General features: G+C 44.7%; 1 protein-coding gene across 2 annotated transcripts in view; it reads right to left on the reverse strand.

Annotated features, from left to right (window-relative positions):
* Vps13 (vacuolar protein sorting 13C) overlaps positions 1-25,721 on the reverse strand; it is a 236,898-nt gene that overhangs the window by 118,844 nt on the left and 92,333 nt on the right. For both annotated transcript variants that reach the window (XM_075693536.1, XM_075693537.1), the window contains exons 30-35: positions 24,162-24,466; positions 23,588-23,741; positions 17,157-17,340; positions 13,873-13,961; positions 9,428-9,573; positions 7,022-7,269 (exon numbers count right to left, since the gene is read on the reverse strand). In XM_075693536.1, coding sequence (XP_075549651.1) covers positions 7,022-7,269; positions 9,428-9,573; positions 13,873-13,961; positions 17,157-17,340; positions 23,588-23,741; positions 24,162-24,466 — 1,126 coding nt within the window. The remainder of the gene's footprint in view (positions 1-7,021; positions 7,270-9,427; positions 9,574-13,872; positions 13,962-17,156; positions 17,341-23,587; positions 23,742-24,161; positions 24,467-25,721) is intronic.

Raw genomic sequence — 25,721 nt, forward strand, 5'->3', positions numbered from 1 at the left:
AGGTCCAACCAGTTCAGCAAAGGCATACAGTACATCTACACAGTGAAAGGAGAATCTTGTTTATAAAATTACAACTAAATTTCTGACTTTTTCTTTCTTTTTTCCCCCACTTATTGCTAATGCAGACAAAGAAGCAAATAAACCTAACATCTGGATAGAAATGACCAAAAATTTATGTAAGAGAAAACTTCATAGTATTTGTCTTGTGCAAGGTGAAGATTTGTTTGCTAAGAGAACCACAAATGAAACATGCATTATATCACCTGCAAAAAAAAAAGTAACAACTACATGGCCTATCACTATCCATGATGTATCTCAATTACTCTCAATCCGTGCAATTTGACATCACAGTATGGCGATCTTGGATCTCATACTCTAATGCACTTAGAACACACACAAGAGAACACATGCCTCTGTATTCCCATTGGGGGAGAGACGGGCACTTACAGACAATGTTGAGAGGACAAAAGCCTGGGCTAGCCGGCCTAACTTAGAAACGATACAGCAGCACAAAATACGTGCTGCCCTTATACTTAAGAGAAAAAATTTCAGCAGAACCAATTTCACGATGAATGTCAATGAAGCAATGTAGCGACACATTGTATTGCACTGACTTAAATGCATTCTTGATGATACTTGAATGCAGGCGGGTTCCTCTCGTACTTCCCACTAACCCGCTACGTCATCTAGCAGTACTGCCACAAAATCCGCGCATGGTGCCTGTGCGAACATATACAGTTGAACTTCTGGCATAGCAAAGTTGTACTTGCAGCCAAAAACTTCATTAAAGGGGCCCTGAACCACTCTTTATCAAAGTGGACAAAGGTACTTGAAGTCAAATTAGGCCACTTCAGAAATATTTTGTAGCAAAAAGTACTTCAATGTGTTCAGTAGAAGCGGAGTTACTGGCAATCAAACACAGCCTCCATTGAGCTCCCGTTCCTTCTTCAATGATTTGCAGTGCGAAGGCTACGGCGCAGTGGGGCGTGCCCGCAAGGCTCCATCTTCTAAATGTCACCGTGGTGCACAGTTCAAATTTGATTTTGGATGTTAGCGTAGATGCCACGACTTCCAAATTTGGTGCCTACAACATGCTAAATGCAAGCCAAATGTGGTTTTCCTCAGCGAGCCACAGTGCACTTTGCCAGTGGACTCATGGTGGCACCCCACGGCAGCTGCGGTATCTACGCTGCCTAGTCGACCGCAGCTACCAAAAGCAGCCGTGTATGGGAATTCGCTTCATGACGAAATGAAGCATCTAAAGAGAGTGAGGAGCGGGCTTCTGTTTGAAAAGATAGCATTTGAGAGAAAGGCGATTTTGTGCTCCGATTGTGAGCTCCACATTCTGCGTACGACAGCAGAACTTGGCTGAGATGTTCACAGCAGCATATGCTACCCGTGTACTACGTTATTTCACCAAGCCCAAGGGGTGGTTCAAAGCCCCTTTAAATCCTGAATTTGGTTAATTCGAGGTTTTAAAGTTTCAACACTAAAAATAACTTCACCAAACTCCCAATGTATTCATGGTGGATAGTTAGTTAGTAAGCACTTATAAACAAACTGCAAGAAAGTCGGGTTACGAGTGCCAGCGAGTGCGATGCAGATCACAGTGAGAGCAATGCGTCTATATGGCTTACTGCGTCCGAGATTTGCCTGTGTTGCGTCGCTTGGACACCACAGCTGGCGTCCCCAAATTAAAAACAAAAGTGTAAAAACACACAGATATTAGTCTTAAGCAAGAAAAAAATGTGTTTCCTCAGAAAGGCAGAGCACTGATGGCGATAGCGAAGAGACAACTACACAAAGTAAGGTTCACAGTCTTATTGATGTCCATGTGCACTCAGGGAAACATTACCAGATCTCACTCGATGGCCATGAACTCATAGCCACGATGCGAGCGAGCACTTTGCTTCGGAAGCTTGAGATTATGCGACCGCCAACACCAGATGTGCAGGAACACGGAAGTGAAGCGCGTGTGAAGGCACCAACCATTATGGCTTGGCCTTTGTGCTTGCCATGGGGAGATTTTCTAAGATACAGCACATGGCTCACGCACAGACGCAGTTGAGGAGAAGACACGCACTCTAGAAGCAGGCAGGTAGACGTGCGTTCCTGCCTTCCCCAACAGCATGTGCTTGATCACGTTACCATGCGTTCACTCCCTTCCTATCCCCCTTGCACAGAAAGAATCGTCAGCTTTCGTGTTTCTCTAGGTACTGCGAGCTGCTGTGCGCACTGCAGCCTCTGCAAGTTGTTTACCAAGGTAACAAATGGTGCAGCACTGTTTCCTGCTTACCACGTGCCGGTGTGTGTACTTTGCTGGCGGCTTTGCCCATCAAACTTTCCATGCAGAAGGACACTTAAAATTACTTTTGCCTTGGCTGACATTTCTGTAGTAGCTTTTTGCAAGATTTACTAGCCATACAGACTCCAAGTAGATGCTTGAAATGGCTAAAAACTTTGTTATATTGAAACCATGTCACAAAATTACTTCATTGAATCATAAAAAAATACACAGCTTTCAATGCAACTATGATTGGGAAATGAAAACAGTTCATTACATTGCAAATTTCATTAAATCAAGGTTCATTATATTGAGGTTTGAGTATACAGGCATACTGAAGTTTCAGACTAAACTATAGTAGGTTAGGAGAGTAACATTTGGTGAAGCTCTTTTAAGTTCACACTTAAAGAAATGCAGTTTACGAAACACAGAGGCACACATGTTGATATGAAGGTTACGGGAAAGGTTCTTAGAATGGGACACCTAAGTATTTGTAGGTAATAACTTCTTCAAGTAGGGAAGAGCCTAACATGTACTATAGGGACCAAGGTTAGGTCCACTATAACAATGTGCGAGTCAGCAAACGAAAGACCTGAAAGCCATTCGTACCAATAGCAAGAGCAGAAGCTCTTTCTTATTCGTCTTCCTTCTTTTTCTAACCTCACAGCTCACACCATGAGGCTCGAGACACACGCACTGCAACATATCGTAAGGCAGTCGAGGAAGATGACGATGGCTGCAAGAGAAGCTCCCCCCCCCCCCCCCTTTTAGGGGAAGACCAGCGGTGCAACGGCACCTAAGAAACAGCCCTTGAGGCCAGGCGATCGGGCAGATCCGTCTTTTCAGCAGTTGTGAAGTCGTTGAGAGCAGATAATGATGACGAGGTTGCTAGCTAGGCTGGTTTGACCTTGTTTATCGCCATGACCTCTTCACGTCCATTGAGGTCGATGGCAACAGTTTTTCCTGTCCGTCTTACTACCTTGAAAGGGCCCTCACAGGGAGGTGCAAGGGATGGTTGAACGCCTTCACGCCGTATGAAAACATGGCTTGCTGCAGGCATGTCTTTGCTGACAAAAACATTACTTGAGTATGCAACCCTACGAGGGCAAGGACGCAAGCAGGCAAACAGGAAGCGGAGCTGCTGAACGTTGCTGTCTGGATCAGGCATAGCAACAGTAGCTGGTGTGAAAAATTCACCAGGTAACCACAACAATGTGCCATAGACCAGCTCATCAGGATGAGAGGAAGGTCTTCAGCCCAAGACGAGCAAGCTTGGTGGGCCATCAAGGCAGCTTTAAGTTGACAATGAAGGCGTTCAACCATTCTATTCGTTGATGGGCGATACACGGTAGTATGGATGTGGCAGACGCCAAGCAAGCATGTGCGTTCACGGAAGATCACATTCGAACTGTGGACCACAATAAGTGGTAACAACACTGGGACATCCAAAGCGCAAGATCCAGCCACTGACAAAAGCAGAAGCCACTGTAAGTGCCGTTATGTCAATGAGAGGAATGCTTCAGGCCAGTGGGTATAACAGGTTACAAAAGTATGTAGCGAGCCTCTCAGGATGGTGGCATTGGGCCAATGATGATGATGTGAATGTGATCGGACCGGGAATCAGGTGGACGAAAGGAGTGAATTGGGGATTTCATGTGTTTTGTTGTCTCAGAGCATTGACACTGAAGGCATTCGCGAGCCTAGCGGCATATGTTCACACTTGGCCACAAAAAGTGGGTAGTAATTAGATGCTGGGGTGGCACGAACTCTGGGATGACTTGCGACATGTAAGTTGTCAAATACTTGGTGGCAGAGTCGGAATGGAATGAACGGGCGTGTTCGACCTCTTGATACATTGCAAGTGAGAGTGCCTGAAGAAAATAAAAGGGGCACGCTGGACATCGCTAATGACGTAGCAGAGGACCAGAGGTCCCAAAGCTCAACGTCTGAACGCTGCGCCACGGCAATTTCTTCAAAGTCAAGTATGACCATGGATCTTGTGCTGATATAGGAGAATGCATCTGCAGCTGTGTTCATTGGGCCTTCAATGTATCGTATGTCCACAGTGAACTCGGGATGAAACTGAGGTGCTCTGTCTCTCGCACGGTTATAAGTGTTGTGATTACTGTGCAAATCAAATGTCAAAGCCTTGTGATCCATGAGGATGTGAAAGCTTGCTCCTTTCAGGTGTCGGAAATGCCGAATGCCCAAGTATATCGCAAGCAGCACCCGACCAAACGTGCTATAGTGTGTTCCTGCAGACTTCAGCTTCTAGGAGAAAAACCCAAGTGTGCACCAGGAGTTGCACTGGAACTGTTGCAAAATGGTGCCGGCAGCAGCACTAGATGCATCAGTGATAAGATGCACTGGTGCAACATGTAGGGGGTGCACCAGCCGGGCGGCATCTACCAATGCACATTTGGCAGCTTGGAAGGCATTTTCAGCGCCAGACGTCCAGGACAGTGGAGCAGACGTAGTTTTAGTGGCCTTGAGAAGCTTGATCAGTGGTACAATAATTCAGGAAATGTTGGGAAGAATATGGCAGTGGAAGTTGAGCAGCCCAAGGAACTCGCGGAGTTTTCACAGTGACATTAGGCGAGGAAACTCGCGCAAGGCTTGAATTTTTTTTCCAATGGTCTGATTCCTTCTGCAGTCACGCAGTGTCCAAGGAACTCAATGCTGTAGACACCAAAGACACACTTTGGCGGGCTCTTTTTTATTCTTCTTCCATTTCCTTCTAACCTTGCAGTTCGCAGCAGGAGACACGAGACACACATGCCGTATCAAGCCATACATAAAAGGTCACCGAGGAAGATGACAATGGCTGCTATATGTACGTACAAAGGAGTGGTGCTTTATTAAGAGATATGGGAAGAAAAATGCTTTTTTCTACATTGAGAATTATCCTCCATCGTTTGCACCAATCCAAGATGTTATTAAGGCTGTCATTCAGGTAATTTGGTCGCTTGTACAGGTGATTTCATTAAATAGAGCATAAGCAGAGTTCGGCTTTACCATGCTTTGTGTTGCCAGAGCAGCGACAACCCAGAATGAGTACTACAGCCAAACCTGAGCAACTCTAGCAACTTCACTTCATGCTGCATTTTTGGCTGGCTGTGAACTGCAGTGATGGCATTTCAGCCATTAAACTTATGCACACATGTGAGTCAGGCTACTTATTTTATATAGCACCAGGCTGAAATCAACACGAACATCACACAGATAACTACTCTGATGTGCAGTCTTATTTTCTCCCAACTGATGAAGCTGTGAGCCGAGAAGTATCCTATTTCATGCTGGTACTTTTGCACTTCTTGTGGCACGGCAACAAGCAACCCTGCTTGTCTGCTACAGCAACAAACTGGCAATGCTACAGCATAGAGGGTGTACTTTATGAATAAACCACCATCTATGCCGCAGCAAGTGTGTGTGTACATTTACTGTGCCATATTTTCATCCTTATTAGCTGTGAGAAATTAAGCAAGTTGGAATGCCAGGCGAGGTACGTGGGTTGCCCGAGAATTTTGATTTGCTGTGCAACTTCAATTTCCCGGCAGTGTGCCTTGCATTGCTGCGAAGACACACCACGCTTTTAAAGGGGCTGACAATGAGAGCGGTGATGAAAATGCACCAAATAAAACCATTTCCATGTGGCTGAGCATGAGGTCACGGGTTCAATTTCCAGCCGTGGTGGCCACATTTTGATGGGAACAAAATGTAAGAGCACTGGCACACTTAGATTTAGGTGCACATTAAAGAACCACAAGCAGTCAAAAGTAATATGAAGTTCTTTACTAAGGCATCTCTCAAAGCCCCGGAGTTGCTTTGGGCCCTATGAATGAATGAATCAATCAAAGAAAACTGTTTCTAAAGCTTTGAATTACGCAAGGGCTTCTTTCTTTTTGGGTGTGGAAATCATGCATTGGTTGTGTGCGTTCATTTGCATGGGTTATACACAAGAATTATTTCCCTGCTTATTCCAAAAGTTCTAATAGGAACCAGAGGTAGTCATTCACATGAAAATACCACATACACTTGCCAAGCAGTTTTACTGAGCAGTGGGTGTGGACTTGAACACTCAATAGCATGCTCGCCACATATCAGCTGGAACGAATGAGGTGGTGGCCCCTGCACTGAAACAGGCTGCCCGGTCAAGCAAAATGTATTACATTATGCAATTCATCCTTTCACAATGAACAGCTAACAAAATAACATTAGTAAGGCGAAGCTATTGAGACTTGGCAGAAAAGAAAGTGTTGTGGACAGGTTGAGAGGCATTTCTTAACTTAGTGATCTATCAGTGCTAGTTGTGGAGCCAGCCAGCAACATTGCAGCACTTCGGTACAGATGCTGCTGGCGCTCCAGCCTCAACTATCACAATGCAGGTAGGTTGCCTGCAGCAGCTACGCGACTGTGGGAATGTCACGGGGCACATGGCCGTCTTTAGAATTACAGAATGTTTCAGTGCGGTGATGTCATGGAGGAAGCACGCTGCACGGGTGGCCTACAATGCGATGTCGAGTGTCACATGAGGCGAGGTGATGTAGGTGGTAAGAGTGGAAGGCATGTTGTGGGTTCGGCGATGCCACGAGAGGGGCATGCGAAACTAGCCTAGAATGCATGGCAATGCAGCTGTCACTGTATCTGAGAAAAGGCTGCACATCTCCTTAGAATTCTTTTCGTATTTTTTGCTTCCATCTCCTAGACCCCCCTCAAAAAAAGAAGCACTGCTCTCACCGGAGGCCTGAACCTGCGGCGGCTGCTGGCGCTTGGTGGCTTGCTGTTGCTGCTGCTTGCGCTTCTCATCTGCCTTTTTGTACATGCTGTCCATGTAATAGAAGCTCATGATGGCATTAAAGAAGTCAACACAGTAGACAAAGGTGATCTTGGACAAGTCGATCTGGGTGAAGAAGTCCCCATTCTTGTCCACCTTGTACAGCACGTCCACCAGCTTGTCCTTGCTGCGACTCGAACGTGTCAGGAACCTGTGGGGAGCAGGCACAAACGGGGGAACGTGGCAGCATTAGGGTTGCCAACTCTCAAGAGTGGATCAAGTTGGGACAGAGGGCGGTGCTGGCGACGACTGACCCTGTCAGTGCCAGGAGCTACCAGTCCAGATGCACAACAAAGATTTATATATATGCAACGATTTACATCTAGAAAGGTGCAGTAGGTGCCTGGCTAACACGCATACCAGTACAGACAGAGGTATTGTGAACAGTGGAAATTTGGGTGAGTTGGTATACATTCATAATGGTAACAGCACGAAGAAAACCATGACGAAGTGAAAGGCCTCCGGAATGAGAGGACACAGGACAGCACTCGTCCTGCGTCCTTTCACTCCAGAGTCATTTTCTTTGCCCTGTTACCATTATGAATGTATGGTGAACAGACGGGCCCTGCACCAGAACTAGAATAAAAACAGAGGCGCATTTACATTTATAACAATGCAAAAGGAGACAAAAGAGAAGAATGTGCAAGCAACCAAGCTAGCGGTCAGGCATTATGAAAAGGGGAATCTGGTTTGCCGATTGCTATACAGTAGAAAAATAAGCAGAAGTCGGGACCTTTGGCTCTCCCAACTGGGTCAAGACAGGGCTTGGGACGGTTAGCAACCTAGGCAGCACACACAATGCTTTTAATGACATAATGCATAAATCACAGGGCTGACTTGGCATTTTCTCTGCTGAAGCATTTTGCGCCTCAGCTTCTGGAGACTTTCTGTCAAATATTTACACTAGAAATGATTTCGCTGTTAGCATAATTCCATATTGCCTTGTTTAAGCTTCATGCGCTCAGGCTGCTTTCAAAGAACAAGGTCACAGCTTTGGCTCAAAAATCAGTCATTTTTAAACTAGACCACAGATGGGTCGTCATACTCCTTTTTATTTTATTTTTTTTCATTTATTTAGGAATACTACCTTACAGGCCTTTAGGAAGGCAGTGGGTAAGGGAGATTACGGTTACATACACGCAAAACAAATGTTTTTCAAAACAATAAAAAAGTTATCAGCGTAACAAAAGCACTATTTGTACAGCACAATAACCACATAACGTCAAAAGTCAACACAAAAATACAACCAAAATGAAAACTAAAACAGGAGCAAATGTACGCAATTCAATGCGCAGGTATTACATGAAGATCATTGTAGTTACAGGGTAACCATACAAATGTGAGGGAATACATATCAACTGATAAACCACTTCAATGCAAAATGAGAAAAAAAAATAACATGGCAGAGAACAAATTCTGTCATTGATGATAGGCTGCAGGTACACAGATCATGAAAAATGTGTAAACTCAAGCAAGATTTGTTTGGAACAATAAAAAATGAGCATAGGACATGCACGGAATTTATGTACTGCAAATCAATGATGATTCTTCACTAGGGTACAGGCAGCTACAGGGAAAGAATAAAGGCACAAGGAAAAATGAAGACAGAAGGAATAGAAGGCTCGGATGGCAAAGTGTTTGACCAGTAGTCGACTGTGAAAAAAATAGATATCATACATTGCATTACGCTGTGTTTGAAAAACAACTACAGATGGTCCTAGCCAACAGAAATAAAATTTCTGTAGTGTCACTTTTCTCATGCAAAGGGTTGGCCAATCTTGGCAAAAGCATCGCGAATCTAGCCACTTTTCTTTTTTAAGTGATAGTTTTCTTTGGCTCTCTCCCCCCCCTCCCTTTCAGTTTGTCAGTTTCTGGCTGCTTATCGTCAACCTGGGACACAAGCTGTCCCTAGAAATAAAGTAACTAAAAAAATTAAATTTCCAATGGTCAGTTTTGAACCCTGGCCGATAGCGGTGGCAAGGCTTTATGCAGGCCTATGATCAAGTGCAAAAGAAAGAAAAGGAGAAGAATTGGACTCAAGAGACGAAAGCATCTCAGCTGGTATCAAACCAAACATTGTAGCTTTCAAAAAGTGATGCTCCAGCAAACTGCACCAACCCCGCTAACATTGCGGGCACACCAGAACATGAATATAGTAATTACAAATAAGGCTGATCAGGGATGATTTCAAAGGCATTCAGTATTCAATCCATTAGCTTCTAGCACTATTCAAAGTGTATCTAATTCGATTTCAATGTTTGCCATTCGCACACCATTCACTTGTGGCCGGAGTGCAACTTTCATCGTACCTGGTCAGGCCAGTCTTGCGAGTGACACGAGTGTCGTCGACAACCAGATTGCCAAGCACTGTGTCCATCCAGTAGGACCCATCATGGAACATGTGCCCCTTGACCGAGAGGAGCTCAATCTCCAGCCTTGCCAGGCCTTCCTTCACCTGCAGCACACCAGGTGGGAAGCACAAGCTCCAGTTAAGAGCCCATCATTCCCACACTTGACATCACCCGACACGGCCGGCACATGTCTCTCTTTGAGTCTATTTGCAATTCCTGGCCAGCTACTTCTCATGCATTCACTGCCTGCCAAGACACGAATATGTACAGCCAGCCACAGAAGTTTCCGGGATACAGGACTCGAGAAAAAGCTGAACACCCCCTACGACTGAGCACATGGTCTAAGTTTCCACGTGCAACAGCCTTTGCGACCTGCACAGTAGCAGCATTTGCATGGATGCAATATATGATGTATTGCACTTGCATTTCTAGCACATCGCATCCATGTAAACTGCAGTAATATGCTAGGGTGGTGAACCACGTCAATGCAATAGGAGAGGGTAGTTCGAGACAGGGTAAACCGTCTCATGCAGCACATGTAAGCACTGCCGTATCACACTGAGGGACAGAGAAAAATTAGGACATCTTACGATGTGTGCTCTCCTCCATTCTGGTCAAATGCATTCGTACAAAACAGATTCCGGCTTGTTTTGAACGAAGGAGGATACGCCATACATAAACACTGTCACATAGTTATCATTACTGATGCACTAAGAAATGTAATATGCTACTCTTTCATTAATGTAAGCTTGGCTAGCGATGCATCATATTAAAAGTGACATGCCTTAACAAAACAAAAATTCCCATTAGTTGTGAAAACTGCCTCATAAGCTTTCTTGACCAACTGTATATTGTTTCATTTTGGGTGGTTTTTGCAAAGTTGTGCTGTTCTCAGAAACTAGATCAGTGCTTTTTAGCCAGGAGTATAAAAAGTCGAACAACACTAACGGTCTGTGTCTGTGTTTGTGAACAATTTTGTGGGATTTTCTTTATGTCCGTCTAGTCTGCCTTGGTCTATTGCTTGGTATAGTAATGGCACTACTGTCCCTGTTACAGCCTCTGACAAGACAAAAACGACTCCGATGCTCTAGCACCGGCCTGCTGTCTCAGACTTTAGAACCGCACACCTCCAAGTTATCAATTGTACAAGTGTAGAGATGGGCAAATTGTAAATTTTAGGTTTTAGAGTGAAATAAGCAAACTCATCCCATGTATGTGGTGGCTGAAGCTTCAAGGAATGTCAAAAAACAATTCTTGCATGGTAGGGTGTTCAAATACCTCCCAAAACTTGCCGCCAACACTGTTCCACTCATGTGCGGGAGTGACAGCATTAATGGATTGCTGCCATTTGTCGGGAAACTTCCTTGTTCCCAAGCTTCCTTTCTGACATCTTGGTGTTCGTTGCACTCGATGTCTACATGAGTAAGTGATGAAGTAGATCCCGCCATACCCATGTTTTGGTACGATTTGTCCGCTGTGTAGCGTATGGGTTAAAGGCATGTTGCTTAAGTCCCGAATGCCCCTTGCTGCTTCTGCCATTTGCCGCTTCTTTGCTGTGTTGTGTGTTAAAGCTGCTGAGGCTTGCAAGCACTGATTTTGTTGGTTTCATGAGGCCCGTTAAATCGTCATATCAGCTGTCACACAGTTCATGTTCTTGGATCTATTTTATGCTTGGCTTCACACATGTTGAACTGTTGCTAGTTGCTTCATACAGAATTGTTGATTTTTTGTAAGGATGAAGTTCTTGCCTGACCTCATTTGTAGCGGGACTAAATCGCACTTTGTTTTATCAATATGACTATACGCAAGTGCTTTTTTCAAATGCTTAATTCTTTTTGCCTGAGGACATTTTCAGTTTTTGATTACTTGGAAGGTGTTTCAGAAAAGAGGTAGCTCAGGGTGAGGATTGCTGATAGATGCTGCACATGTTATTGCTGTTCAATTTTCACTGAAAAACTTGCGTCATATTTGTGAAGTCAACAAAGCTTGCTGCTGTCTGAACAGACTTACCACAAAGAGTGCATTGTTTCTTTCACAGCTGAGTGCCTTTTTAGTGTGCATTCTGTAATTTATATTTTTTGTTAATATTGTAATGTTGTAGCAACGGTGAAGAACAACGCAGTGTCAAAACTGCGATCTGCAAATTAAGCTCTTTACTGGGCAAACTTGTGCCCAGCAAAACAAGTAACATTCAAGCCCAATGATAGCCGAGCAAAGTTGGATATCATTGAAAATCTGATCTGTGGGCTAAGAGCGTCGGCTTTTACATGTGACTTGTCGACGGTTCCAGTGTAATCACTGGTGCCCGCATGCGTTCCAGAAAGTATCACAAAATTCGTGTTGCGCATACAGTCTGATTAGACAAGGTTTGGCGACAGCATACACAAACAGATAGAATCAACAATAACATTCGAGTAAGTTCCAAATAATGCAGGCGCGTCCTCTATTGAGAGATAACATCAAGTTGTTAGTGGGTGAAATGTAATCCCTGGGAAAGGATAAATAAGTACATATATATGTGTCAATATCTTTTGCGGTGTAGGAGTGCAATGTTCCTGCCGGAAATGACTAAACCCAGTCTTGCTGCCATGCCCATTTACCTTGGCTGGCATTGCTTCGTCTTTAAACGTATTGTGTGGCTCTTCAGTAAAAAAAAATCCCTCAAAAGTTTCTAAGACTATTGCTTTGTACATTTCAAAGCAGGTCACTAGAATTTCAAATTGAGAAAACACCAGCGAGAAGGGCAGTCCATCAACATACACAGAGGAACTGCATCGGTAGTGAAGTGCTGATGCATGCTTGTATTCGCCTGTGCTTGTGGAGACTTCACTGACACTGGTATGCATTTCCATCTACAAATTCACAATCGCTCTTCAAGAGGCAATTCTCACGGTGGTATTCGGTGGTGTCACATGTATTCAGCAGTAGCAAGAGTACCACAATGTGTGCTGGCATCGCACCGTGTAGAGACATTTGATATATAAGTCTGCACCAATGATTTGTGCTTGTTACTGAGGTACAGAAACAATACTGCAGCAAGGGTAAAATTAAAAAAAAGGAATGATTGAGACATAGCCAACAAAACGAAACGAATAATTAACACAAGCTCCACTGTATCCACAGGACACACCTGGCATGTGCTCAAGCTATGTTGTCCCAAACTCCGGTAACATTGTGTACATGTCCGCTCTCATGGAGGCCTGCACCTTTTCTGCAGCTGTCAAAGCAGGACAGTCTGGCACCCAAACGAAGGACAAATTGCAGCCACAAACTTCAGCCATCCTTGCTGCAAAGGGTTGTCGTCTGCTACTGCTCCCGAGCGTGCTTTCGGAAGTGCCCGCTAGGTGGCCATCAGTGGTACCTCTATAGGTGGCGCAATATGCCTATAATTGAATTTGATGATGGTGGTGCAGACGGGGGTGCTTCTCTTTTGCCTGTCGCACGGCCCTATGTGTGTCGCACGTTGCCACAATTCCCCGAAGCGCTGACATCACCTGCGACCTTCACTGCACCAACTGTGTGGCGCCAGCAGTTTATACTCGGTGCTTTCTACTTTCACACAAGCTTAAACTATTCAGTTTAGTATGCGCACAAGCAAACTTAACACATTCTGCAGCTCCCCATTAATGGCCCACGGTCACCTGCAAGCCCAACCATGTATCCGCACGCTGTTTCTAAGGATCTCAGTCTATTCGGGGAATAATCACGGGTGTGATCCCCACTAAGCCACTCGATAAGCATCAAACTGCTTGTAACAGTTTCGGCAAGCACTGCCTTGGCAGTTAGGCCTTATCAGCGATGCTTTGGCCAGGTGTTGGCAACCAAAGTTTCAGTTCGGTCACGAGAAATGACATCGCCAAGGAAAGAAAAAATATGGGGGACAACCTGCATGGCACCATTTTCCAGATTTGACAATTGAGTGATACGCCGTACGAAATCCAAAACTTCAATATTTGAAGAATTAGTCGGCAACATGGTGGCAGCGTGGTGGCTTTGTTTTAGGCTTGTCTCAGCTGTGTTATTGGCAATGTGGCTTCTCACATAAAGTGGAACTGTTGCTTGTACGTTTTCAAATTGATATTCATTTTTTCCTACAATTTAAGAATTTCGAATACAGAAATTTGATGTGAAACGAGCACTGCACAGCATAACATTCAATCCAATATTCGAAAATGTTGAATAATTGCCCAGCCCTATGCAAATGAACATCCTCTTCAGTTTTTTCAAGTAGCTTCATATGCTAATTAGGCCTCTACTTTCTTTTTACAAACCTTTCCTCTATAACCTGTTTGTAAATCTCAGCTTTAACTGGTCTACAAGCTGCTTTATAAGCCATGCAGCAGAGAAGCAGTTATGCAATCATCCAAATGAACTAGCCGTCAACAAACGCAAAATGCACAAACCTGACTTGACCTCTTCATGTAAAGGTCCAAAACAACGTAGTCAATCTGGAATGACAAATCAATTCTGACAGCCCTCTTGATCTCTTTCTCTGCAAAGAAGAAAATATAAATGAACAGGTGTGCCATGCTCACGACCACAGGCGGTATTCTTGAGAAATCACTTTGCAGATAGTTTCACTTCAGCGAGATTTTGCATGACTGGTGCCTAAGACATCGATGTCTACTGGCGGCAGCATCCCCGGCACTTTGCCAAGACAGTGTGCTCAGCATTACGTCAGAAATCGTATCACCCGAATACGCTGATGCGTCTGACACTACTCAAGCAAAGTCCTGTGAAAGGTGATTGTGATTGCTTATGAATACCACCCCAGCACTACTGTTATCCTCTGCTCCTTCAATTCTATTCTCTTAAAATTCTTGGTGACAAATAGTCAAAAACAGTGATAGCAGTTTGTAAGCAAATGACAAATGCAAAAACAGCAAAAATATAAAGATGTAACAAAATATGGGCACAGCGTTCCTTACATAGAGGCTCTAACATTTACATTGGAACAGATAAATTGGACATAAGTGTTTCATACTTACTGACATCAATGTAATCTGAGTAAAGCAGCAACAAGAAAAGCTGTCAGTCGAAAGCTAAGATAAGAAAACACACAAAAATGCCAACCAAAAAAGTCAAAGCTGTCTAGACACAAAAAACACAGTAGTTGCAAAGACTTTTTTTGAACGAGAAAATTCCACAGATCGCTATTCTCTGTTTTTCTAAGGCTCTTCACAAAAACACGCCACAATGCGCAAGACAACAAAGATTTGTTTTCTTTGCAACTCTGCTGCACAGGCCACTCCATAAAGCAGCAACTACATGGAACAAGGTTTGGATGTATTACGGTTAAATCTCGATACAACAAACTTTAATGTAATGAAATATTTAACTTTTCATAATGTCTTGTCCATAGGACAGGGTGTATTTAGAACTTCAATATAACTAAGTGTGTTTATACACTATTTTAATATAACAAAATTTCCCTGCCACCACGAAGGAATACCGAGGCAATAAATAGACTTCTGTTGTTCGAATGGTTGAATTACAAGCAAGCGCTTGCAAATGCACCTCTCAAATTGCACGCCACGTGAACATAAGCAAGGGGAATAGGGGAGGGGAACACGAGAACACGGTAATGTTATCAACCGTGCACAAGAGGAGAGGCGAAGGAAGTGGGGGCAGGTTGGCGTGGTTCTCCGAAATCTTGAGTTTTGGTGAACATCATGTACGCTGTCATCCCACGCGTTTAGTACTGGAGGTTGTGAAATCTTGAGTTTCAATGAACATCATTTGCGCTGTCTGCCCACGCATTTAGTACTGGAGGTTGTGAAATCTCGAGTTTCAATGAACATCATGTGTACTGGCTTCCCATGCATTTAGTACTGGAGGTTGTGAAATCTCGAGTTTCAGTGAACATTATGTGTGCTGGCTTCCTGCATGTTTAGTACTGGAGGTTGTGTAATCTCGAGTCTTCCTGTGCGTTTAGTACTGTATCTTGTGCAATGCAAAGTTTTGGAGATGCGTTGAAGCGAATGGCAGATGAAGCATTCACTCCCCGCTGCCAGTGCTTCTCATGATAGCGCCGTTATCAGCCACGGGGGCAGAGTGGACATGAAAGCGTGGCTGGTTTTGCTTTGTACCGTCAATGTGAAGATATCATTGACATGGCATGAAAGCGTATTTTTCGACGCTGGCTCTAATATTCAACGAAATGAACTTCTTTCTCATTGAAATTTGCTTTTTAGAATTGCTGATAATTTGGAAAATTTTATGGCCCCTTTTGTGTAAGGAAAATTCATCAGCAACTGAACTGGTTTGCATAAAAGCTTGAATATCAATATAACAATACCTCAATATAACAAAGGAAATTGTCAATTTTACCAACTTTGTTATATCGAGGTTTAACTTTATTTACAGTGTGGACATCACCGGGCATTGTTGCATCGACTTGAAATCTGCTTCATGTGGTTAACAAAAAATACCCCATGGCCAGTCGGCGTCAAAGGTTTACAAAATAAGGGATCTAAGAAAAAGCTGTATATATTTTGAAGCCTGGGAATTCAGCTTGTGTTCAGATTTCTGGCCTGTATTTTACTTTATTTGCTTATTCAGTTCAGAATACCCTCAATAACTATAGCTTTGTAAAGGTGAGTGAAGTTACAGTACCGGAGTAATGGAAAAGCAGCCAAATACTGATGTGTATGAATCATGGCGCTGCACTGTTTTCCTGACTATGATCACAAAGAACTTGGAAATTCAATGTTTTCTCAGACCCCTCGGTGCGTAAACTTTTACGCTAATTGTACCTAACTTATCCATCCTTTCAGTCCGCTCCTCAAGCAGTGTAGAGCACGCCCCAATGCCACGTAGCACAGCACTTAAACACATTGCATATGTGTTTTCTGTGGTCGCCACTTAAGACTTCCAAGCAGTGAGAGCAAAACCAGCTCTGAAACGCCGTGGATGCAATGCAAGCAGTGTAGTCATAGAAGCCTCATTCCATGCATTTCGCAGCGCAGTTGTTTTTTTAATTGCGATGATTTCTACACAATAACTTCTTCACACATTACAACTACCACTTGTGGATGTAAGGTTACGCCAAATTATGCATTATTTGTGCGCCTTTGTGCTTCCAGTGTGCGACATACATTTTGGTTGCAAGTGCAAGCGATGTTTTGCAGCCGCTGGCAGCAGAAACATGTTGTTCTACTCAAACAGGTTCAGATTTACGTCGCCTTCAATGTAATAATCATGTGATATTTTCCAGCAAAAAAGTATGAGGCAACGTTTCTTATCTAGGCGACATACTATTTTTTAGTCATGAATGTGAGCAGTTGGAGAAGTCTCTCCAGAGTTTGTAGCGTTGCCTACTATATGTGAAACAAAGTAGATTCAAGGTGTTTGATGGAACAGCATTAGGTCGGGTAAAGGCATTGTAGCTATTACAAACTTTCTCACTGACTACGAATATGTATTCCTGAAGATTTGACGAAGCGATCGCACCTAGCAGAATTCATGGGAGTACACCTCCGATCCGATTATAGTCCCTTAATTACATCTTCCAACACATTAATGGCTTCAGAGGCTAGTACCCTGTGGTATGAATGAGGTGCCCCTAGAAACTCTGAAACATCAAAATTTAGCACTTCTGTAGTTGGTGACAAAAATTAAGACTTTCACAACTTTCTACAAAGGCGCATGCTGGGGGCATGGCAACCTTTAGAACCAGCTTTCCTACCTGTGGACAGGACAGGATCAGTGTGCTCGTGCGTGTATACCTCCTCTATCGGGTAAGGAGCATTGGTCACAACAGGCACGGGTATCTTCGACCAATCCAAGGGCTCGTCTTCTGGTGGTATCTCATTCAAGTTCTCATCCAAGGTGCGCATGATGGCACAGTAGTCCTCTTCACTGAGAATTAACTGATGCGATGCACAGAAAAATGGACAGTTAAGCTAATGCAACACACAAGAGATAAAAGAATAGACTCCTTGCTCTCAATGCCACTGAAGGCCAATACACAAAATTTGCAAATGTAATTCTTAATGTATTCTCAGTACAGAGCAGAAGATGCATAGGAAGGAGCAGTGAGGAAGCTTTTGAACCTCAGTTTTGTTATGCACCCAATTTGTTACATGAAGCACAACTGTTATAGATAAATCTGAGGTTATGAACCTCAATTTAGCAACAGAGTTTCGTGCACTGACTAAATTTCTTCTTAGCACAGTTTTTAGGCTATTATTATCTTTGTTGGAAGTGGTGCGCATCGTCAAAATATTGGAATTCTTAAGGACACTTTGAGACAAACATTTTTCCGAGACTAATCACGCCCTACACAGCCCATTTTTCTACTTTAGAAATATACAATGCAGCAGCAGGTGAATTGTTCTTGTTGAAAATTGGCAACCCTGTGTATTAACATCACATTTTCTGCACAAAATATGTTCATGTTTTAATGGTTATGTATGCATGTCTCTTCATTCACATATGTGTTTGCAAAACATTCTGCATACTTCGTTTAATTACAGTAGCTGACCAATTTTTCTGTCATAACACCATCACATGCTTATCCCTTATTGGGACTTAAATGTCGGCAGCTGACATAGCGTTTTGTTCTGGATCATGTCTTTCATAGTAGTCTGTGTGTTCCACAAAAGAACATACACTATAAGGCAAATTTGCAGACTTCACAAAGCAAGCTTGAGGGGTGGTGGAAGGGGGGCGGAGGTATTGCCCCCTATGCACTCCCTCCCCCCCCCTTTTGAACACACACCTATGAAGCCCATATAGTATGCCAGCCAGGAGATTAAAACAAGACAGAGGTTCACAGAAACATGAAGACTTGAAGCAGTGAACAGTAAGTGGCCAAATAAGGGAGTCCTTAGCATGTATCATTTTGGTAGAAGCAATCTTATTGGAGCTGCAGGGGTGGCAATTGTCTCATTTTCTCATTACCAGCTTTTAAATATTGCACGTAAGCAGACAACCCAACCTAAGTTTCCGATATCCTCAACAGGCTCCTCGGCCAGATTTTCGAGTGGGCGAGTGCTTCACTGCTCGCATCTACTATCACAGGGACCTGCCACAGCATCCAGGCATAGCATCCAGGCCTTGGCACCCATTCTGTAACTCTGATGGTCCACCAGTTATCTGTCCTATGCATTACATGGCCTACCCAGCTCCATTCTTTCTCTTAATGTCAACTCGAATATCAGCTACCCCCTTTTGCTTTCTGATCCACACCACTCTCTTCCTATGTCTTAACATGGCACCTAACATTTTTCATTCCATCACTCTTTGCACTTCCTTAACTTGTAATTAGGTGATAAAATTAGGAAATTTGCAGGCACATGTTGGAATCAGCTAACATAAGACAGGGATAATTGGTGATTGCTGGGAGAGCAGACATATAAATAGGCTGCTGCTGATGATGAAACAAACACGTGAAGCTTGGTGGTTTGCGGATATGAGATCATATGACGCAAGTTCCAGCACATTTCCTCAGAGAATTTTTAGCATGCTGCAGCTAAGCAGTCGCTGGTGTGCCTAGTCTCAAATGTCATGTCATGGAGCTGCATGTTCTGTGTAGTATATCTCTTCTGGTGAGCGGTAATGACAGCATAATTAAGTAACAGTGAATGTGGGACGACGAGGAAGGAGGGTATAACAAGCTCCGAGAGGGAATGGTGCTCCGTCTCGTTTCTTCATGACCATGACGCAGTCGCCAAACAGTCAGGTTTAAGGAGAACAGACCTCAAACACAGAGCTTCAGAAGCGTCTTCTTGCTCAACCGCTCGGACTTCAGGAACCACACCGCGATTCCACAGATACAAGTAGGGCCCGCTACCTTGGCCATGAATTCCCAGAGGGACACCATTGCCCGGCTGGCAGATGTTGTCCATGGCTCCTCAGCCAGATTCGCAAGTGGACGAATGCTTCACTACTCACTTCTACCATCACCGAGACCTGCCACAGCACCCGGGCATGGCATCCAGACCTTCACGGCGGCTTTTGGTTGGGCAAGATTGAGGACATTACCCAAGCAATCTCTGAGCTGTCGAAACAGCTGCAAGATATGGCCAGCTGTTTTACTTCAACCGTCAGTCGTCTACTATCACAACCCCTGCGGAGACAACAGTTCCTGAATTGCACGAATTTCAGGGCAATCCTGCGCTGTGGATGTGGACCATTGACTCCTTAGGCGAGCGTTATGCTTAGTCCAAGGGCATCAAAAGACTGGCTGTCGAATGGCAACTTCGTGTTGCCACCAAAGCCTGGCAATTATATGAGGGAACACCTACTGTTTGTGGGCAGAATGGAGTACAGTTCTCGTATGTGCCTTCGACGGTTTGCCCTCCAACTATGACGATCTTATCAAATGCATGCGATCTCGACATCAAGTCCCACAGGAAGACATAACTACATATGTTTAGGACAAACTGAGACTCCTAGGTGGATGAAACCTGACATGGCCCTCTCGAACTGCTAGGCAATACAATGTACGTCGTGGATGGATTGCTGGATTCAGCTCGTGCTGCCATCTTGGCATCCCATCCTACAGAAGCAACATCAGACAGCTTTGCCCACAAAACCGCAGAGCTAGAGCACAATGCAAGTCGCTGTGTGACTGCCGCTATGCCGGCAGTCGATTCATCCCAAGTGCCCCAATGGTTACACACCAGCTCCTACTGCGACAGTCACTCTTGTAGCTACACTTAAATCATGTTATAGCGAAATGGCTTATAATGAAATAATGGATATAATGAAAGAATTGTAATTCCCCTTGAAAGTCTCCATAGAAACCCATGTGTTTAAAATTTTGTTTTAGCGAAAAAGGATTCATTGATCAACGGATATAATGAAAAATCTTCATTCCAAAATCGCACCTAACAAGCCACTTTGTACACAACATATAGATTTCTTAGATTGTGCGACGCGTTGCGGCCCTCCGATGAGGCAGTTCAAATCTCCCGCGGCGGCCCCTCATCATCCGGCAACGCTCCAAGCCAAGCCAAGCTGGACAAGCAGCCAAGCCACTCTGTCCGTTGCGTGCAGTGCGCACTTTCAGCCAAGTGGCGCGCACCTTTGTTTGCATTGTTCTGTACGCTGTCCGTCAGTGCTTTTTCCGCCGTGTCACAGGTTTCATGACAGATAAATGAATGCCGGTGTTGTGTGTGAAGGTGAAACCTTCTGCGCCTACGTGAACGTCGACGCCGACGTTCTGGCAACGGAGGAGCTGACAGCCGACGACTTTGTGCTCGCTGCCCGGGAGCACAAAGGAAGCGACGATGAAGGTGCCGTAGGGGACAACGACACTCCGCCCTGTGCTTATGACGTATCGACATCGTCCCAGGTGCTGGACCCAGTGGACCTGCTGCGCCGCTACTTCGGCGGCCACGTAGTCGGTGCAGACGGGCTTGAGATAGCTGCTGCTGCCGAGAAGGCCGTCCTTCAGTTAAGGAAGACACAGCAGTGAAGCATAACCAATTATTTTGCGCTGTCAACATGAAAGGTTCGCGCCATCGACATGGAAGGCAATAAAATCAGTTCTTATGTGTTTGATTCCAGTTTCTCCCAGTGTGCGATATCGGTAAGGATGATTAGCACTTGCCGCAGACGCACCCACTCAGCTGCGACGGGAGCTGATACCTCGGCGTGGGCTTACCTGTGGTAAGTGCACGCTCGTGTGCAATAAATTAGTCTCAAATTATTAGTCAGTGGCTATAACGAACTAAAGTTTATAACGAATGAAATTTAGCACCGTTTTCACTTAATTATAACGAGATTTAAGTGTACATGGACTGCAAGCGTTCTCAATAAATCAGAACACACTCGTTTCCCTTGCTACAAGTTCATATCACTGTAATTGGCGACCTTTCTGCTCTTGTGGACACAGGCGCTGAATGGCCCGCAATACTTCGGCATCATGCACCATCCACACTTCAATCTTGGACACAGCCCGAATCGCACTCCATCGGAGACAGGGTTCTACCAGTCAGCATCTTATTCTTAACGATACAGACATGCTGGCAGCAGGTTCATCCCTGTCGTGCCAGTCTTCGAGAACCTTCACGTTGACGTCATCTTGGGGAACGGTTACTTCCTCCACGATGATGTCGTGATCACCATTTGAAAGCGGCATATCCAACTTGCACCCACAAAGACGTGCAACAGCGCGCGTTCACTAGGCTCACTCATAGACGCATTGGCAGACGCAACTTAGTACTTTGTTATTGACAGTGTTTCAACATGCTTTAATTGACGGAAATGGAGATCGCAGCAGAAGTAGCGGCCAAACGAAGACGCTGCCTAGGTTGATCCCGCAAGCGCTGATGTTGTCCTGCTTCCAACTCCAACTGAGGCTGTAGCTGCTTTGGCCGTTCTATGCCGCTACTATGGTGCGATAGAGGGCACTGGCCTATAGCTCGTGGATCGTTTAGACTATGATGAGGGCTCTGTGCTTAAGCATGCGGCTTCCAATAAGAAGCAGGCTACACTGCTGCAGTATTTTCAGCCAAATAAATAAATACTTTGTGTAAAGGTTTAAGTGAGTATTTGCTGTGCCCTTTGTTCATTGATTGATCTGCAGAAGTTTTTGATGCCTCTCTTACATGATTTTATATATATAATTCTGGCTATACAAACATTCGTGATCACCACACTGTTCGATATATCGAGGCTCGATTGTATATATATACACACACAGTCAAACCCACTTATAACGATACCAGATATCATGATCTATCGCTTATAATGACCATATTTCAGTGCATTTACGGTTTTTCAACCCTGCTTATTGAAACTGCTTCCAGCTATAACAAACATTTTTTAAATTGCCGTACTGTTACAACGAACGCTTCGAACCTAATCATAGAAAAAAGAGGGCACGCTTGATGTACCAAAGCATAGAAGCGTCCGAACTGGGGACGTATTCTGGGACGATCACTTTCGGTGATACTATCGCCTCAGCCATCAGGCATGCGCTGATTCGCTGGTTGAGAACTACATAACGCGAAGCCAATAGTATTACTCAAAGAGATCTTCCGAGAACACATCCCCTGAGCTGTACGGCAGCGCATGCCCCACTCTAGTTCAAGTGCGACAACGACACGACCTTTGAGATGAGCGAGCAACCACCGCACGTGGATTTTGGAAGCTGCACAGAAGGTCAAGCGCGGTCACACGCTTTCAAGGCATGCTTTCAGGGAGGAGGCATACAGCATGAAGAGCATGGCACGGAGTATGCACTGCCTCGTGCGCTGGTGCAATATTGCATGCCACGACGGCATCACTCTTGTTTTTGCGCAATTGTCCATGCTGCACCATGTGCATTTTGTCAATTCCAATTATTTGGAACAACCATCTATGTCTCCACCATGGGAACAACGGCTGCTCAAACGCACCTCTTGAAGCGGCCCTACGCGGCCCAAGTCGGTGAGAATGCTGTACCACGCACTGCCACCACACGATGTTTCAAAGGATTGGCAGTTACTATGCTGTTATCAGATCGCAGTTTGGTGCTGCTTCATTTACGCGTTGCCAATTGCTGATAATGGTTCGTGGTGACGTTATACTTTTCGAACATAGCATTCTTCTTTTTTTTTTTTGCCTGAAGCACCATAGATAACGTAACTTTACAGCTTTTGTATGACGGACAGGCAGCTGTAATGCCAAGACCATAATGTCGGAGACCTTCCCAGAATGGCGGCATGTCGTACTAACTTCTAACAATCATGCTTCCGGCCATCTAGAATGCTTCACTCTCGTGTGCAGAATATAGTCATGCCCCACTGGTAGTAAAATATATCACAAGCTCTAGAATAAAAAAACGGCGGCTATGATTGCAGTTTCAAAATGACAGGTGATCGGAACAAGGTGCCATTTTGAAAGAGCTGCACGACGATGCATTTCGTTCTTTAGATGGACGTTTCAAATGGAAGTTTGCAGTGAGAACAAAAATGACATTGAAAATCTGGTTTTCTGACATAAGTGCTGCCGAATCGTAATTGCTGACACCAGCTTCAGCGAGGTTAATTTTTTAGCGTTTTTAAGGGTGACTTCATATATAATGAACTACTGATATAACTACCACTTTTCATGGAACTATCGAGTTCATTATAAACAAGTTTGACTGTATAGCAAAAAGAAAAAAGAGATAAAGGACCCCACCTCAATCTTTGGTAGCACACCCTCATTCTTCATTTCTGGAACTTCAGGGTGGGTCTCAAAGTTCATGTTTCTTACAACAAGCAACTTGAATGATACTGGAAGGAGCAGGGGATATTCATCATCATCTTGCGAATGCGGAACTTTCATGCAGAATCTGTGAAGAAAAAAAGAGTGGACTTTCACTTGACACACTCAGGCTGCATAGTTTCATTTCTTGCATTTCCCATTGAAACCCCAACACTGGCACGTCAGTGTGACGTCACTGATTTCAAAATATCTTTGCGTATTAGGGCCACCGTGGCTAAGGTCCGCATTTGGCTCCTATCAGAACACAATGTAGTCTATCTTTACCACTAACAAATTAAACTAGGCCCGAGCAGGTGCCTTCAGAATCCATGATGACATGGCAAGCTATTGCAGGAACTTCAAGGTGGCATTGCCACCTGTCTTTGGCTTTCACCTATTTTCTGGCTTACCAAGCTTTTTCTCGTGGTTGGAGTGGGTTTCTTGATACTGCAGAAGTGTAATTTACTAACACAGCTCAAGCCATTATTTCTCTTTGCTGTCCCCTCACCGCGAGAGCTTGAGGTTGTCGAATGCTACCACCATCTCCTCCAGAAGGCAGGGTGATTCAGGCGTGCTATGCTCATCCAGCTTGAACTTGTTGTGCACGTGCAGCACTCCAAAGTCCATGACCAAGATGTTGCGTGACTTGCAGTTCTGCGGCAGGCAGATGATGGGTGCCTCAATGCGGATGTCCATAGCCATCTTGTACGCTTGCTTGTAGGCACTCTCCACGGTGGCACGTGCAGCCTCGGCCATGCTGGCCGTGGCCTCCATTATCTTTGCTTTGGCAGCCTGGAACCTGTTTACGAAGTTCTGCAAGAAGCGGAAAAGGTGCCCATTATAGTGTATCTGAAAAAGCCTGGTGACGATTCTCTGTTAAAGAGCGCACCAGGAATCGTCAAACAAATGATGTTGCAGCTAGCACACAGACTGGAAGTAAGGTTACGATGGTTCCAGCCGTAGGTGCCAACAAAAGGGGGGGGGGGGTCTGAAGGGCTTGAGTGCCACCGCCCTCTCCCCAGAGATTAGCGATGGGGTCAGGGAGCATCACGTCTTCTTTTGTACGGTTTTGGACAAATCAACTGAAGAACTACAGTTGCCTAAAAGTTGAAAGAAAAGCACAGCCTTAAACTGCTGTAGCTACATAGATTTGTCTCACACCAACAAAGGAGGATAACACCAAGAGTTTTCAATCCAGTTCCCCATCAGGGATTCCGACTGGCCACAGCAACTCTCCGAATGTCTACTGTTTCCAAGTCTCTGCGTGGAATGAAATGAACAGCCACTTGGTAAGTGCAGGTGTTTCTTTCATGCACATTCTCTTCTAAGACTTTTAACCCTTCCCAAACACCCAAATCAACTCTTTGCTCAAAACATCAACTATGAACTTACCTTTAAATATAAGCCTGGCAGAGACTACACATCATCCTTGCGAATATAAATAAAACGTTTATGGCAAAATGAATGAGACTGCGCTCCATAATAAACTCTACGGCAAGAAACTCATCTATAGCAAATAGTGGAGTGCCAGACACTGGGAACGGTTCTACGAGGTGGTCTTGTGCTGTCTGAGAATTGTCCACACACACCTAACCCACAGCCACCTCAAGAAATGGGGACCCACCGGTCTGTGATGAGTGCTCGAAGAGCTTGTCATTGATACATTCCAGTGGGTTTTTATTATGGTCTCTATGGGAAGCCGTCATTTCTCGCCTGGGTCTCCTTCGCCATTGTGGCATGGCAGCCTGTTACGCAGCAGTTGCTGCGCTTGTTCTTCTTCTGCCATCAACTGTCAAAATTGAAACCACCGCGGGACAAAAAATCAAGTGCATCACTAACATCCGGGACCAATGCGGCCAATGCGAACTTGACAAGCGACAGCTGCATATTCCATGAATGATCGACGTCAGTCCTGCTCTGCTCATTGAAAGGTATGCCAACGTTGTCACTGGAAGCGACCTGTAAAGCTGGTATGGGTAATGCTGCACATTTTCGGTGCAGCCGCCAGAGAAAGAGAAAGATGAGACTTTTCTTGAGCAAACTCAAAGGCCTGCGCGCCCACGAGCGC

Source organism: Dermacentor variabilis, chromosome 5, assembly GCF_050947875.1.
Source record: "Dermacentor variabilis isolate Ectoservices chromosome 5, ASM5094787v1, whole genome shotgun sequence".
Taxonomy (NCBI): Eukaryota; Metazoa; Arthropoda; class Arachnida; order Ixodida; family Ixodidae; genus Dermacentor; species Dermacentor variabilis.